This window comes from Echiichthys vipera, assembly GCF_963691815.1.
Source record: "Echiichthys vipera genome assembly, chromosome: 11".
NCBI classification, from domain to species: Eukaryota; Metazoa; Chordata; class Actinopteri; order Perciformes; family Trachinidae; genus Echiichthys; species Echiichthys vipera.
Window position 1 is genome coordinate 16,803,873 of NC_139836.1, and position 15,564 is coordinate 16,819,436.

Consider the following 15,564-nt stretch of genomic DNA (forward strand, 5'->3'; position numbering starts at 1 on the left):
TTTATATATCCATAGTTTGTTGTGGGTTAGCCAACTAACAGCCACTGTCACAGCTCTCTATGAGTAGTATCTGGAATCGATTGCTCTTCCTTGGTTCCCCGGATGTCAACACTAAATTTAATACACCGCATTTCATACACTGAATTTTAACAGCTGAATTTGGCATGTTGAATTTTTTAACTTTGGATTTTTTTTTACTTCAAAACATTCAAATACATAATTTCGGTGCATACATATCCAGTGCTGAAAATTCAGTGGCTTTTGAATTTCAAAATCTATAGACACAGATTTACTTTCATACAGGATCCACACTCGAGACCAGTGGTGCAATAAAGGATGACAGGTCACACAAAAGTCTCCGGTCATTTACAATCTCTCCGGTAGCGCTTGCTGTGTCCGCTTCCCTTTGCCATAGTCCCTTGTTGCCTTCCTCCTCTCGGCTCCTCCCCGTCTGTGTCTCAACTCTGTGACGGATCACGTTATCGGATGGGGCAGTCGGTGTGGAAGCACTGAGCTCCCTAACCGACGAGTCACACACAGTCTCACTGCACTTACCATTGAATTTTAGTCAAAAGAGTTGACGGGAAAGCGAAACCGCCTTGACTAACAACCGGGAATCCTATAACAACCCCGGTGTTGAGCGCGATCACGGACAAACGGCTGTAATCCAACCGGAGGAGCTGGTTCTCATCGCGGGGCTGGATGCGAAGCTCGGCGTTAACGTGCACCGGAGTCTGCCGACGACATGGAAAATAAATAGTTGGTAATATACCGTTGCTTTTCCTCTATAAGAATACATCTAATATGTTATTATTAGACTACTATAATGCTTTATTGACAGCGGTGTAACTCGGTGTGACATTGTATTATTCCTGTGTTATTCTGTAGTTGTCACTTGCTTTCAATCGCCACAGCTTGTTCCCCCCAGCGATTTATTTACAAGCGGAATGTAATACTGTCATGTACGTAATGTGAATTGTTTTATTGTGACAATAGTTTGGCGTGTGTTGCGGAAGTTTTACTGGGTTGCACCGCGTTGGACACTTGCGTTAATCCGACCTGTTTCTGTGAAGTCAGGCGGCCTGCTAATGCTTCAATAATTGTTTGGAGGGACTATTATGAAATACTCCTGCACTACGCATTTGATATCTCCACCTGTGGGGTTGCTCTTTCTTTACTACAAGATGTAAGTCAAGTAGAAATACAACTGTTGGGCTGAATTTCCACAAGGATACTTACTATATATTCTTATTATATATCTATTGTAAGAACACCCTGCATATTTTAGAAATTCATTCTCAGTTGTTCTTTTCCAGTCGCACAGCATCAGTTCGGGTCCGGCTAAAGTCATGGATGAAAGTTGGAAGAACTGCTTCGAAGAGGAGCTGCTTTGTCCCATTTGCCTGAATGTTTTCGATGAGCCCATCCAGCTGCCTTGCAAGCACAACTTCTGCAAGGGTTGCATCTCTGAGGCTTGGGCCAAAGACACCGCCGCGGTCCGCTGTCCCGAATGCAACCACGACTACGAGCAGAAACCCACGCTGGAGAAGAACTTTAAGCTTGCCAACATAGTGAAGCGCTTTAACGCGTTGAACACTGACAAAGTCCCCGCTGTGCTGCACTGTGTCCTCTGCAGACGAGGCCCCCCGCTGCCCGTGCGGAAGGTCTGCCTACGCTGTAAGGAGCCCTGCTGCCAAACTCATATCCAGACGCACCTACAGCAGCCGTGTGCGGCCCCGGGACACCTGTTGGTTGACGCTGAGGAGCTGAGTGCTTGGACCTGTCCCAGCCATGAAGAGTACAGGCTGCTCCACTGTGAGGAAGAGCAGGTGGCTCTGTGTCCCTTCTGCTGCATCTCTCACTGCACTAACCAAAGACACACAGTCTGCGATGTGGATACGCAACGCATACAAATGCAGGTACATACATCAGACCCACTCTTACTCACCCATTCATTTGAAACAGCTGTCAAAGTATTGATGGATTCAATTTCTTCCATGAGTTCTTGAAGGAAGGAAGCAGACATTCCTTTAGTTCATCGGTTTATAAAACCCTTCTCTTTTTGCATCCTCTTTTAATCTGATCTGATCTGATGTGAAAGGACTGGACAGGTGAAAGCCATCCCTCAGGGTCGATGATAGCACACATGCACACACACGCAGGGCATACGTCCCACACAGCTTTTAACCTTGATCAAGCCAGCCCATTCCACAGCGCCACGCCTTCACATTAGCCGCCCTGTGCCCTCGGGTAAGTGCTGTGATGCAATCTGCATCCACCGGAAAGGATGACCCCTGTGCAGTGGGGGTGGATCCACATGTAGTTTGTTTATGTTAGCTACAGGGATCAGTTTCAGGATTTGTTCCTGAGGAAATGCACACTGGCAAGGCTTTAGAGGCTGGTTCACATGACTTGGATGTTTTCAGGGAGACAGAGGGAGAAAAGAAGGGAAAGGGAGAATAGATTCTGCAGTATGTGTGTAAATCTTACTGACAGCAGGTGAATAAGGAACTGCCCCGAAAGTGTTGACCTCCGTATGTCTGTAGGAATGTGTCTCGCATAAGGCCAGGGGGTTACGGCTGCGTCCACTTCTGTATTTTCCTCAGTTCTATACTTATTTCACTTTGCTCTCTTTTCACAAGTCTAATGTAAGTGGCAAAAAAACAACCACCCACACTGCCTTATACATGTTTCTTCTCTGTTTGTCCAGTGATCAGCGAAGGGGCGGAAGTGAGAATCCTATTCATTTTAGCATCTGCCGTGTTGGGGTCTTGTTGATACATTTGGTGATCATATTATTCCAGTTGGGAAAGTTACAGGCGCGCTTCTTTCCAGTGTGTGGGTCACAAAGCTCTAAATCGGTTAAAGTCTTTGGTGCAAACTGTTGCTCTGGTTCAGAGCTATTATTGGGACAAAAGATGTCTGTTCAGCCCTTTCCACAGCTGCTCTACACATACACACACACACACACACACACACACACACACACACACACACACACACACACACACACACACACACACACACACACACACACACACACACACACACACACACACACACACACACACACACACATCTTTCTGTTCTTTCACAACTGTATGTTCACAGGGTGAACTGAGTTATCCAGGAGTCAGAGTTCCTAGGTCTTCTCACATTAACACTGTCCATACTTGGGCGTTCAGACACAAAGTGCGCTCTATTACTGATAAATGTGGCAATAGCCATAAGTTACGCTTCTTTTACTCTGGCTCATTTCTTCAAGTAATTTGAGGCCAGAGTGGCCTCTCTATATTTCTTACGAAGAGGTCGGTCTCTTTGACAGAGCTGTGGTCTATTTTAGTAAACAGATTTTAAATTCCCCTGGCAGCACTCTTGTTGTTTTTGGGATAAACGAAAAGGGAAAAACCGACGTAGATATGTTCATATCTTTGGCTCTCAGAGGAGGGTTTTATAGTAGCCTTTTGCCGACTTGCTGGTAATTTAACGACGCTAAAGGCAGAGTAATATAATAGTAATGTCGTCCTTGGGACAGGCGGAGGAGGAGCCCTCCCACGCAGCCTCACCTTGGTTTTCTCAGGCACCTCAGCAGGAAACCATCACTCATGGAAGCTCTGCCATTTGCAGTTGCTTGTATCTGGGCTGGAGTGAGTCAGTTCCCCAGAATGCTGAGGGCAGTCCATTGACATCAGACGTGGGGAATAGTTGTCAGTTGATTGTGAAAGAGGCTCTCTGTTCATTGAGCCTGAGGCTCCTCATTTAAACATGAGCTTCCTGGCAACCCGCGGGTGTCTGGGTGCCTAAATAGGACAGTGGGGAAAGTGATCATTGGCGGATTTAATCTTGATAAAGGTAGGCTTTCACGCTGCTAGAGAGAGATCAGCAACCAACAGTTCCCTTCTGTCCCCTTATGCTATTTCAAGCAAACAAGACAAAAAAAGGGAATTGGAGGAAACATGGCGAAATGAGGAAGACACAGTTGTTGAGCAGAAGTATCCAGGCAGAGAGAAGCTGTTGCCATTATGTTTTCTGCACATGCACCATTTATGATGGCAGTAACCCAATGGGGTTCCTTCCTGTTTTTGGCTAAACAGAACGTATGAGATTATACCACTGAGCTTGTATGAAGCATGTTAAGACAGTCTGAAAAGTATTGTGCACACATTACATGAAAAACTGGATAAAACAAGAAATGCAGCCAAGTAACTTGGCACCATGTGTGTTTGCAGGACGGAGTCAGGTATTATAGGTTGTTTGAAGAGGACTGTTCAGATGATACTGCCTGTATAAGCAAGATGTAATGTGGTACAGGTGTGGGATGGGTTATGAGTGTGTGACACATGATTAAGTAAGTACCACATCACTGTTGATTTTCAACACGAATACTGCCAGTCTCAGTGAGAAGATGCAACCATGTCACCACATCGTTACGTAGTTATTACATTTATCATTAGATGATACTACTAGTTGCTTCTCCAAAACAAAGTCATTATGGTACTTGTGCGTATATTTAAAGGGCCACACCTCCTAAATAAAAAATTCAAATGTTATTTTCATGGCCAAGGAAAGTTCAATCAATATTTGTGAACGTGACATACTCTTTCTGAAAGCCAGAAACCAGATAAGTGATTATAAAGTCTAGACAATCAATGGGAGAATGTTTTTGTTTGTTTCCTTTTTTTAATACCAAAATGAACTGTTCATGGTCACTTATATGTTTGGACCGCCTTAGACCATAGGAATAACATGTATGAATTTTGAAAAGAGTCGTAGTTCCCCTTTAAGGCCTCACAAACATGATGAAAGTATATGAAAACATTTGGTCAATCATCATTCACATCTTTCTGCAGTCTTCTCTTTTATTGTGTGTGCTTGTGGTGCGCCTGTGTGTCCTCGTCATTGACGTGTTAAGTAGAACAAGATATGCTATGGTGAAATGTGCTGAACCGGTGCTGCACTCTTAAAACATCCACAGTCCTCGTGTGCATGCTGATAGAACGCGTGATACGATCGAACAATACAAGGAGCCGCTTCCAACTGATTATGCATGTTCAACGTTTGTATCTTTTAGCCACGTGTTAGCAGCTACCTTCTTTAAAGACACGTACAAGCTTCAAAATTCAGGAATTTGAATTTGAATTTGAATTTATTGAAAAGGATCCCCATTAGCTGACGCCTAGACGAGAGCTAGTCTTCCTGGGGTCCACCGAGGTCATAAAACAGTTTTACACACTTAAATTGGCAAGGTCACAACCTTAGCCAAAAATAAGAAACAAATAAAAAAAATAAAAACACAACAACAAATAAAGAGCTTAAAATTAAGAACAATAATAAAAATAAATAAAAACATTAAAAACAATAAAAAAAGTTGAAGGATAAAATTCCGTTCATACATTAATAAACAGGACAATCCTTGCTGGGTCAAACAATTAAAATGAATAAAACCTTCTTAGTCTCTTTTTAAAAGCAAATTTTCCCTTTGTATCGCGAATCATAACAGGTAGATTGTTCCAAAGAACAGTTGCCCTATAAAATACAGTCCTTTTCATTGAGTTTGATTTGGGTAGTGGTAATGCTATTTGTCGACTATCCGCTCCTCTAGTGTAGTGCGAATGTGAATCTGAGCAATATGTTATTTTATCATAAAAAGATCCAGGAGTTTTGGTATTAATAATTCTGTGATAGTATATTAAAATGTTTGCAGATAGTCTATGCTCGACCGTCAGCCAACCAAGACGTTCATGCATCACAGTAACACTAGTTCTTGTGGAACAACTAAGAACCAGTCTTGCAGCTTTGTTTTGAGCCACTTGTAATTGTTTTAGCAGACAGTTTGATGCAGCAGCCCATACAGCAGAACAATAGTCTAAATGGCATAGCACCAATGTACAAACAACACTTTTTAGCAACTGCGGATTGATGAATGGTGCACATTTACGTGTAATTGCAACAGCTCTACCCATCTTGCCCACAACTTTGTTGATATGATCAGACCATGATAATGTGCAATCAAGCCAGAGTCCAAGGAGTTTCACAGTTTTTACTTGCTGAATGTTCTGGCCGTTCAATTGCACATTTATTGTTGGATTATGTGATAATCTACTTCTAGAACCAAATATTATTGCCGTCGTTTTTGATATATTTAGGATAAGTCTATTTGTTTTAATCCAGTTAAATAATTCAGTTATCTCACAAGACAGAACCTGATTAAGTTCTGAGCATGTAGGTGCTGCATAATACAGAGTAGAGTCATCTGCATACATGGTCAATGTTGTCTTATTGAGCACATACGGCATATCATTAGTAAAAATGGAAAATAAAAGAGGTCCGAGGCAGCTTCCTTGTGGGACCCCACATTCAAGAGACTTCTTGCAAGATAATGCACCATTAAAATAAACTTTTTGAGACCTATCAGACAGATAGCTTGCAAACCACTTGATAGCAGAAGAAGTGAAACCATAACTAACAAGTTTGGAAATCAAAATGTCATGGTCGATCACATCAAAAGCAGCACTGAAGTCGAGTAATACAGTACCAACAAGCATTGAGGCATCAATTGATGTTAACCAACTATCAGACATTTGGGTCATTGCAGTGCAGGTGGAATGACCAGACCTATATGCATGTTGGAACTTAGTTGTTAAATTATTATGAGAAAAGTAATGTTGTACTTGCTTAAATACAATCTTTTCCAGCAATTTACTAAGAACAGGCAAAATGCTAATAGGCCTACTATTCGGGCCACAGAAAGTGGATTTTGTGTCTTTGGGTAAAGGAATGATCTTTCCCTCCTTCCAGATTGTTGGACACACACCACTAGTGAGACATCTGTTGAATATGTGACAGATTGGTTTAGAAATATGTTCCACGGATAATCTCAACAGCTTGCTATCTAAATTGTCTGTACCAGCAGACCCACCCATAGTCAAAGATCTCAGCAACATTTCCACCTGCACAACATCAACCTGATTGAATTCAAAAGTACACTCTTTGTCCTGCATAATGAACTTTTTGATCAGCTCATCAGAGTTTGATACAACTGTACAATCCATGCTCTCTCGGAGTTTGGTAACCTTATTGACAAAGTAATCATTAAAATAATTAGCAATCTGTGATGGCTTGGTTAAATAAACTCCATTCACTTCAACAAAAGAAGTACAGGTAGATTTTTTCCCCATGATTTCATTTAGAACATTCCACATTCTCTTGCTATCTGTACAACTATTGTAGATCCTCTTTTGAAAATGTTGTTTCTTTTTCTCTCTGTTCACCTTGGTTACTTGATTCCTTAAAGTACAGTAACATTTTCTGTCTTCAAGAGAGCCCGAAAGAACAAAAACCTTTTTGGCTTCATCCCTTTGAGCCATCAAAGACTTTAATTCAGTGTCGATCCAAGGGGCACTTTTGGCTTTAACAGAAAATGTTTTAAGTGGGGCATGATTGTTGACAACTCCCATGTAAAGATCCATGAATAGCTTAAGGGATATATCGACATCATCAATGGCACACACCAAATCCCAATTAATGTTAGACAGATCCTTAAGAAAGTTCTCCTCATTAAATGCTCTATATGATCTTTTCATGATGATTTTAGGACATGATCTAGGTAGCTTTGATCTCCTGGAGACAGCAACACAGTTATGGTCACTGAAGCCAACTATTACAGAAACAGGTGTTGAGCATAGATCAGGATTATTAGTGTAAATATGATCAATACATTTTGAGGTTAAAGATCCCAGACTATTACTTGAAATTCTTGTGGGTTGATCAATTAATTGAGATAAGCCACAGGTGTCTGTCATAGATTTAAGCTTATTCTTCAGAGGACAATCAGATAACCAATCAATATTTAGATCACCCAGCCAGTATAACTCCCTGTTTTCCTCGGTCACTTTGTCCAGCATATTGCATAAATCATTTAAATACTCTATCCTGGCACTCGGTGGCCTATAACAGCAGCCAATAAGTATTGGTTTTAAGAATGGAAGTTGCACCTGTAACCATAACACTTCAACTTCATCAACCATTAAGTCATGTCTCAGTTTCACAGGGAAATGATTACGTATGTAGATGGCCACGCCACCACCAAACCTGTTCCGATCATGTCTATAAATTGAAAACCCCCCTATATCAACATCTGTATTGTCTACAAAGTCATCCAGATGGGTTTCAGAAATCATAAGTATGTCTATTTTATTAAGTTGCAAAAATAAAGTAAGATCATGAATTTTATTCCTCAGACTACAAATATTAAGGAATGGGGTATTTACTGACATACTACTGTTGAATAACAAAACGAGAAAGTCTCTTAAGCCTCTATTAACCACAGACCTTATTACAGACATCTAATGAAAAACCCATTTTAAAAAAAAACATGGAAAATGCTAAATCACAGGTTTAAGGACTCATTCCTGCAGTGCTCTATATAATAGACACTCAATGTTTCACTCCCAACAATATCATTGTGGGATTGTGTGGGAAAGTAGTGAACATACCATGAGCTATACTATTTTCTTTCCATTGTGGATTTTATAGGATACATTCACACTTTCATAAGCTGGGCACTCAACCAGAGATGAGCTAACATTGAGGAGCATTTAGCTGCTAAGAAGCCACATAGGAGTTGGTGGAGACCAAAACAGTGCTTAAAGCTGACACTCAGCCTGTTCAAGGTGGGAATGTTGCGCCGTAACTTCGCCTCGTCATTCTTTATAAGTGCGAACACAGAATGTGGGGACAGGGTTGTTCTGCAGTTAAGACAGCAGGTGAGGCAGTAACAAAGCTGAATAGATATTTGTGTGAAAGGAACAGTCGGTATGCGCACAGGCTCTAAATGCCAGCGATGTTGTGTTTACACACGCCTCTTTTTTTCTGGCAATAGCATTATTCTGGCGTAATGGCAGAATTTCTTAAGGGCATAAGTGCGGAATTTATGTGAAAAGTAGCTCACGGGGTGGCCTGTAGCACAGTGGTTAGAGCAGCCCCCCCATGTAAAGAGGCTGAAGGTCCTCGAGGCAGCGGCCGGGGGTTCGACTCCGATCTGCTGCCCTTTGCTTACCCCATTTCCCATCTGTCCTATTTAATAAAAGGCTTGAAAACTGACAAAAAAATAATCTCTTTGAAAAATACCTTACTTTTGTTGGGTGGCCAGAGACATAACCCTAAATTAATAAGAATATTGGTTCTTGTCTGCCGGGTGTTTAATTCTCTCATACATTCACCACCAACTCTGACCCACAAAGCAAACGTGCAGTAATAATTTAAACAAATTGGCTTTAATGTTTGTTTACTGTCTCAACAAATGAATAGTTGGCACATCAATAATGGATATTTCTTAACCAAAAACTAATCCATACCTCCATACTTTCAGGCCCAAAACAGTGCAGAACTCATGCTATTAGTTATTTCGTAGTTACTGCACTTTAGGGGAGAACAGTTTATAGTGATAATATGCCAATGTTGCATATAGACGTAGTTCCACTGTCCCTTAGTGGCCTAAAAATTCACTTCATGCTGCTTTGAATGCTACTTTTATATTCATTATGTGTTCTTTCCCTTGGAAATGCATCATTTGTCAATAGCCCAAAGTCCAGGTCATAATCCAATCTAATCTTAAATTGTAAACCATGTGAACCTGAAGAGACAGAAATATTTCTGCCCTTTCCCAGGTGTGAAAATTGTCAGCTCTTCTGCACTAAAAAGGACAGTTTTAAAGAATATACGATCAAAAGCAGGTGTACTAGTATGTATTGGCTAATTTAATGTCGTTTGAAGGTTGTTGTTTTTTTTGGTTGTTTTGTTTTATAAACTAAATGGACTGCTGGAAGTGTTCACTGTGGTTTAGTATAGTGGTCAGCTAGTTGTTGTAAGACTCCATGAGTGTTGTAAGCAGCTGAAGAGGCCTGTTGCTGTGATACCACAACGTAGCTACCCTGAAACTGGCTCACTAGAGACCGCAGGAATGTCCTCAGTCTCCCTATCTCTCTTTTTTGATTCAAACTTTCCCTTTGTTAATTTCGCTCTCTTTATGTATGTCTTTCTCACTTTCTTTCTCTCCATTCTTGGCATATGCAAGTAGAGCCCAATAGCACTTTTCCTCCCATTCCCTTTCTCCCATGTACACCCATGCGGTGGGGGGAGAGCAGGCCCCAGCATTATGCACACAGACATGACAATCTGTCACTGACACAGAGGCCAGTGCAAACAATGAGAGCTATGCATGTGGCAAAATGAGAAAGCAGAGAGGGGTAGGGAGGCACCCCCGCTTTTTGCTCCCTCCTGGTCCCTCACATACACATTAGCTTTCACATATAAATACATACACATGGTTTTGTTGCCATGACAGCAGGTTTTCTCTTATCTGGGCATGGTGCCTTTCCCATGCAGAAACGGTTCATTAAAAAGCGTACCTGCCCTCCCCTGTTCCTAGTTAGCTGTCAGCCTGTGACAGTAGATTGATTTCCATCTCCTGCAGTAAATGGAGAAGGATTATGTTTACCGACTCTATTACTGACCTTTGCACTCTGATTCAGCCCACAGAGGAAGTGAGGTTGGTCCCAACAATGGACTTCACTTGATGTAGCGCAGTCCCTGACGAACTTAGAAGCCATCAGAGATGGATTTGTGCAATTGCATTGACCTTTGCTGGTGCTTTCCTCATCGATAAATACATGCGGCTGCTGCTGGCAGCTGTTGTTACCTCCGTTTAATCAGGATTGTGGAGGTTGTCTTAGTGACTCATGAATAGCAACCAGGTCTGCTGAGGTCACATCAGAGGTCTGAGATTTAAGAAAGAGGTTTTTTTGTTGTTTTTTCCATTTTCTGTGTATCAAGTTGTTGTTCATCTGTCTAATCCACCTCTTGTATGTCACCTCTCCACAGGCCCTGCTAATGAGGCAGCAAGGCAGACTGGATGGTCGTGTTCAGAGCATCGATGAGCAGCTCACCAAGCTGGAGTCAGACAAGACGCTGATGAAGGTACAGTACGACACACACACTTCTTGTACTTACGGAAACACAATTCTGAACTGAATTATCAGTAATTGTCTTTCTTTTTTTTTGTCATCATATGGGTTTTGTGTCTCACCCACACACTGGTGTAATGAAATGATTCTGTACCTTTGTTCACTGTTTCAAAATGAAAGGAGAATGATATTTATCTATAGTGTTGAATGGCTTTTTGCATTAGGGTGGAAAGGTAATTTTGCGAATGACTTTCTAACTTCAAAAAGCACCGATTCCACAAAATGAAGTAAACAAAAATATGCTTGGACCTACAATAACTGAAGACATCAATTTATTTACTCTGTATTTAAACCTTTTTTTAAAAAAAAATTGTATCCAAGGTCTTTACTTGTTTTCTGCAGACGTAATTGGTAAAAATGCAAAGTTGTTTGTTAAAATTTGCACTCCAGCACTTTAATATTCACCTTCTGGGGGACTCGCGAGAGACAGATTAAAGAAAGAACGGTGAAATTAAAAGTGACCTTTGAGTAATTTTTTTTCGACATGACAATAGCTCCTCCTGAGCCACCAAAGACATTATACAACTGAATTTATCATGGTGTGTGTGTGTGTGTGTGTGTGTGTGTGTGTGTGTGTGTGTGTGTGTGTGTGTGTGTGTGTGTGTGTGTGTGTGTGTGTGTGTGTGTGTGTGTGTGTGTGTGTGTGTGTGTGTGTGTGTGTGTGTGTGTGTGTGTGTGTGTGTGTGTGTGTGTGTGTGTGTGTGTGTGTGTGTGTGTGTGTGTGTGTGTGTGTGTGTGTGTGTGTGTCTGTGTCTGTGTCTGTGTCTGTGTGTGTCTGTGTGTCTGTGTGTGTGTGTGTCTGTGTGTGTCTGTGAACTTATCCCTAACCTATCCTCTCTCCACAGGATGCAGTGTCTGAACTGAAGGAGCATGTGAGGGCCCAGTATCAGAGGATGCATGCGGTGTTAGACGCGAACCAGGCTGAAACCATGCAGATGCTAGAGAGCTCCTACACCATGTATCTGAGGAAAAACTCCCAGCAGGTCTTGCAGGTCAACGAGAGGCGCCAGGAAGCAGAAAAACTCCTCAGCTCAGTACAGACTTTCTTCAAAAGAGCAGACGGCATTAACTTCATGAAGGTACAAATGCATTTGTGTCTGTACAGCCACGCAAACACACAATTCACACTCCTACTGAAAATGGTTTGCGGTATTTGTAGCCACAGAACACAAAACGTATTGCCACATATAAAACCGTTAGTACCACTTATTGTGAGATTGTGAGTCTGACTTGTGCATCTTATTGTCTTTTTCAGAACACCAAACCTTACCAGCTGCTAATGGATAGGTAAGCATTTCTAAGTCTATTCTGTTTCACTAGAAGGTACAGAGAAATACAAGACAACTTTTTATGTGCAATATCTTATTAGTAATGCATTTACATAAGAAACAAGCAGTAATTTGGTATTATTAAATAGCTACATATTTTAGACATTTAATATGGTGATTCTGTTCATTCCTTTGAACTAAACCCTTTTTTATGCACTGGCCCTTATTCTGCTGTCACTGAGGTTAGAACATTGGATAATCCAAAACTCTTCCCAGCATCAATTTATTTTTCATATACCTGTGCAAATTGGGAGGACACTAAATACAGAGGAATATATATATATATATCAACCCAATTCTATTTCTTATCTCATTGTTTACATATTCCTACTCAGTGTGCACGCATAAAGGAGAGATACTTCACATGTAAGGTATACGTTATTTGACAAGCAAAGTATGCTTCCAGTCTTCTGGTCAAGTAAAATGCAAGTCTCAAGTCGCAGAATGCATCTCAAGCGAGGATGCAAACGGCCAATTGAAGCTGATCAGCAGTATTTTATATATCTTTTTTTTTTTTAGGGCAAACTCGCACCTGAGTAGTGCTATCCCTCCATTCAGAGTGGGCCAGCTCAACTCTCATCATTTGCTATCCGAACTTTCAACGAGAGAAAAGAACATGCGTAAAATGCTGGATGGTAAGAAAAAGGAAATTGCAATAAAGATATGTAATGTATATTTTAAGGTATTAAACATCAATCTCTGCGATATTGTATGGTCAGAATTAACTATTATCGCTTTATCTCTTCATTACTACTTTCATCCGTTCTCAGAACCGTTCAACGAGGTGCCCATTCTTGAGATTGTCCAGTCTAACAGCAGCTCTGCTGGCCACCACACGGGGACAGGACTACAGAAGAGGAAATATGGTATGGCTTTCCTGGAGAGTAACACAACAAACTCCACGTCCCAGGATCCTCCACCATTGCTGTACAGCAGCAAAAAGGCCTTCCTGGCCGATCAAAGCCATCGTGCTTCCTCCATGTATCCCTCTGACGGCCTCTCCCAGAATCCTCACGGGGGCCCTAGCCGTCTCCTTGACACTGCAGCCCATCATATGGTGGGTCTAGGATCGGGCTCTAGCCACCACTCAGGGACCATATTCTCCTCCCCCCATTTCCCCAGTGGAGGTGCCTCGCAACAAGTCATGTATGAAGGGAGGAAAGTACTGATGTGCACTCTGAACAACTGCTGCTGCTCCAGGGCCACCTCTGCTCGTTCCCGGCCTCCGTACCCAGCGTCGGACTCCTTCCCCGCCATGACCGCTCAGGAGTTTCCCCCACATGCCCCACTCCCTGCGAGCCAGCCACTGCAGCATTTCCCCATGAGGGGATTGATGGAAGCCTCACAGACAGCCAGGCACCCTGACTTCTACGGGCTGTACGGCCAGTCTTCAACCAAGCATTACGGGACCAAGTAATAAACCAGAATCAGCATTTTATCACGTCAGCATTATCATCGGAATTACCATGTTTGCTTTTTGTTCCTTTCCATTTTGGTTCAGAGATATGTTATCAGCTTGTGTCTCAAACACCCCTTTGTGATAATGTCATTTACAGTACTTGATCCCACTTTGGGAAACCATGAACCCGTTAACGTAGGTAGCCCTGTTTACGTCCTGAATGTATGACAGTAGTGATGTTTAATTTTTAAAAAACAAGTTTGCATTTTAATTTATTTTCTGTTTCAACTCTACTGGAAGTGCTCATTTGAATCATGTAGACTTAAATCAATTCAAGCAGTGAACTAAAGAAAAACAACACATCTTTCACCGCAAGTCCTGACACAGGACTCCAGAGACTTCAGTGCCTAAAAAGACTATTAACACGCTCTTATTGTAGTTGCAAGTTCCTAGCTCTTGATTATTTCCTGTTTGCGGCTGAAAGCATGCAGGGAGCCTCTCCTTGCACTCCGAAGTCCATGTGGCTTTAGAAAACACACTGGACTCCAAATGCTTGTCCGGTTTTTCATGAATTTTTATACAAGATTATGAATAAACCAAAATCGGTGGAAAATACTGAATAAACAAGCATATTCATTTACCTTTTGTTGTATTTTAAGCATTGGTTTATCTTGTGGGCTTTTATCCATGGTTATATTGTAAACTTTAAACAGAGGTATGCAAAGGTCTGTGATTTGTTTAGGTTAAGAGGTTTTACAGTTTCACTCGCCAGTTTACAGATGAAATGTCAGAGCCTCCTATAAAAAGAATGCCTTTTTTAGCAGTGCAGCCCACCCAAAATCTATTCACAGGCTCAAAAGAAGAAAAAAAATGACACTGACCACATGTTTGAGATCTGCTGCTTTCAGGGGAATCTCAGAACGAACACGGTGGAGGAGGTTTGGACAATGATTTGTTACAGACCAGGCCACAGCAGGCCCCATTATCTGCCAATTTAGGACAATTCACTTCCTCGTCAACATCCTGGTCTCTGGCAAAATCTCTGTCTCATCCCTCTTTGTCCCATTATTGGAGCTCATTGTCGAGTTAGGTCAGAGAACAGGAATAACTGATGAGCAGCGCCTCCCTCCCCTCACCTCTTTCTCTCTCTCATCCTCTCCTGAGGTATCATTTGCAGGGGCTCGAGGCGGAGGAGGAGGAGGATTTGAGCGGCGGATGATATAAGCGCAGAGTTTTAATGAGGGCTGGGATAGCATAGTCATCTGCTTATCTGTCAGTCATACTCCTTTCATCCCCAGCTAGACGGTGAGATAGAGGGAGTGAGCTGTGGGGCGGGGTGGAGGGCTTAGAGGGAGGAGAGGAGAATGGGAGGAATGATTAGAGAGGAGGGGGATACAGAGCAAGTGAGGCACATCACTTATTTATGGGTTATTAAATGTCCTACCCCCCTGTTTCGTTCTCCTTTTGTCTTGTCCTGTCAGCTTTTTTTGTTTCTTTTTTCTTTTTAAATTCAAGAGTGAATACTAAAATTTTCTGATATAATTTCCAGAGAACCCGGCCCCCTTTAGGGGTGTTTTCATGAGGTAGAGGAGGAGGAGCTGAGGTTTAGTTACAGTGTGGCATGAATCTGACATTTTTGATTTGAGATTTGAGATTTGTGTGTGTGTGTGTGTGTGTGTGTGTGTGTGTGTGTGTGTGTGTGTGTGTGTGTGTGTGTGTGTGTGTGTGTGTGTGTGTGTGTGTGTGTGTGTGTGTGTGTGTGTGTGTGTGTGTGTGTGTGTGTGTGTGTGTGTGTGTGTGTGTGTGTGTGTGT

General features: G+C 42.0%; 1 protein-coding gene across 1 annotated transcript; it reads left to right on the forward strand.

Annotated features, from left to right (window-relative positions):
- The first annotated feature begins 516 nt into the window (after positions 1–516).
- trim8a (tripartite motif containing 8a) lies at positions 517–14,352 on the forward strand. Its single transcript, XM_083922401.1, has 7 exons — positions 517–763; positions 1,317–1,919; positions 10,882–10,977; positions 11,870–12,103; positions 12,280–12,311; positions 12,872–12,987; positions 13,123–14,352. Exons 2-7 carry the CDS (start codon positions 1,350–1,352, stop codon positions 13,767–13,769), a joined length of 1,695 nt encoding a protein of 564 aa, XP_083778527.1. The 5' UTR covers positions 517–763; positions 1,317–1,349; the 3' UTR covers positions 13,770–14,352.
- Positions 14,353–15,564: the final 1,212 nt, after the last annotated feature.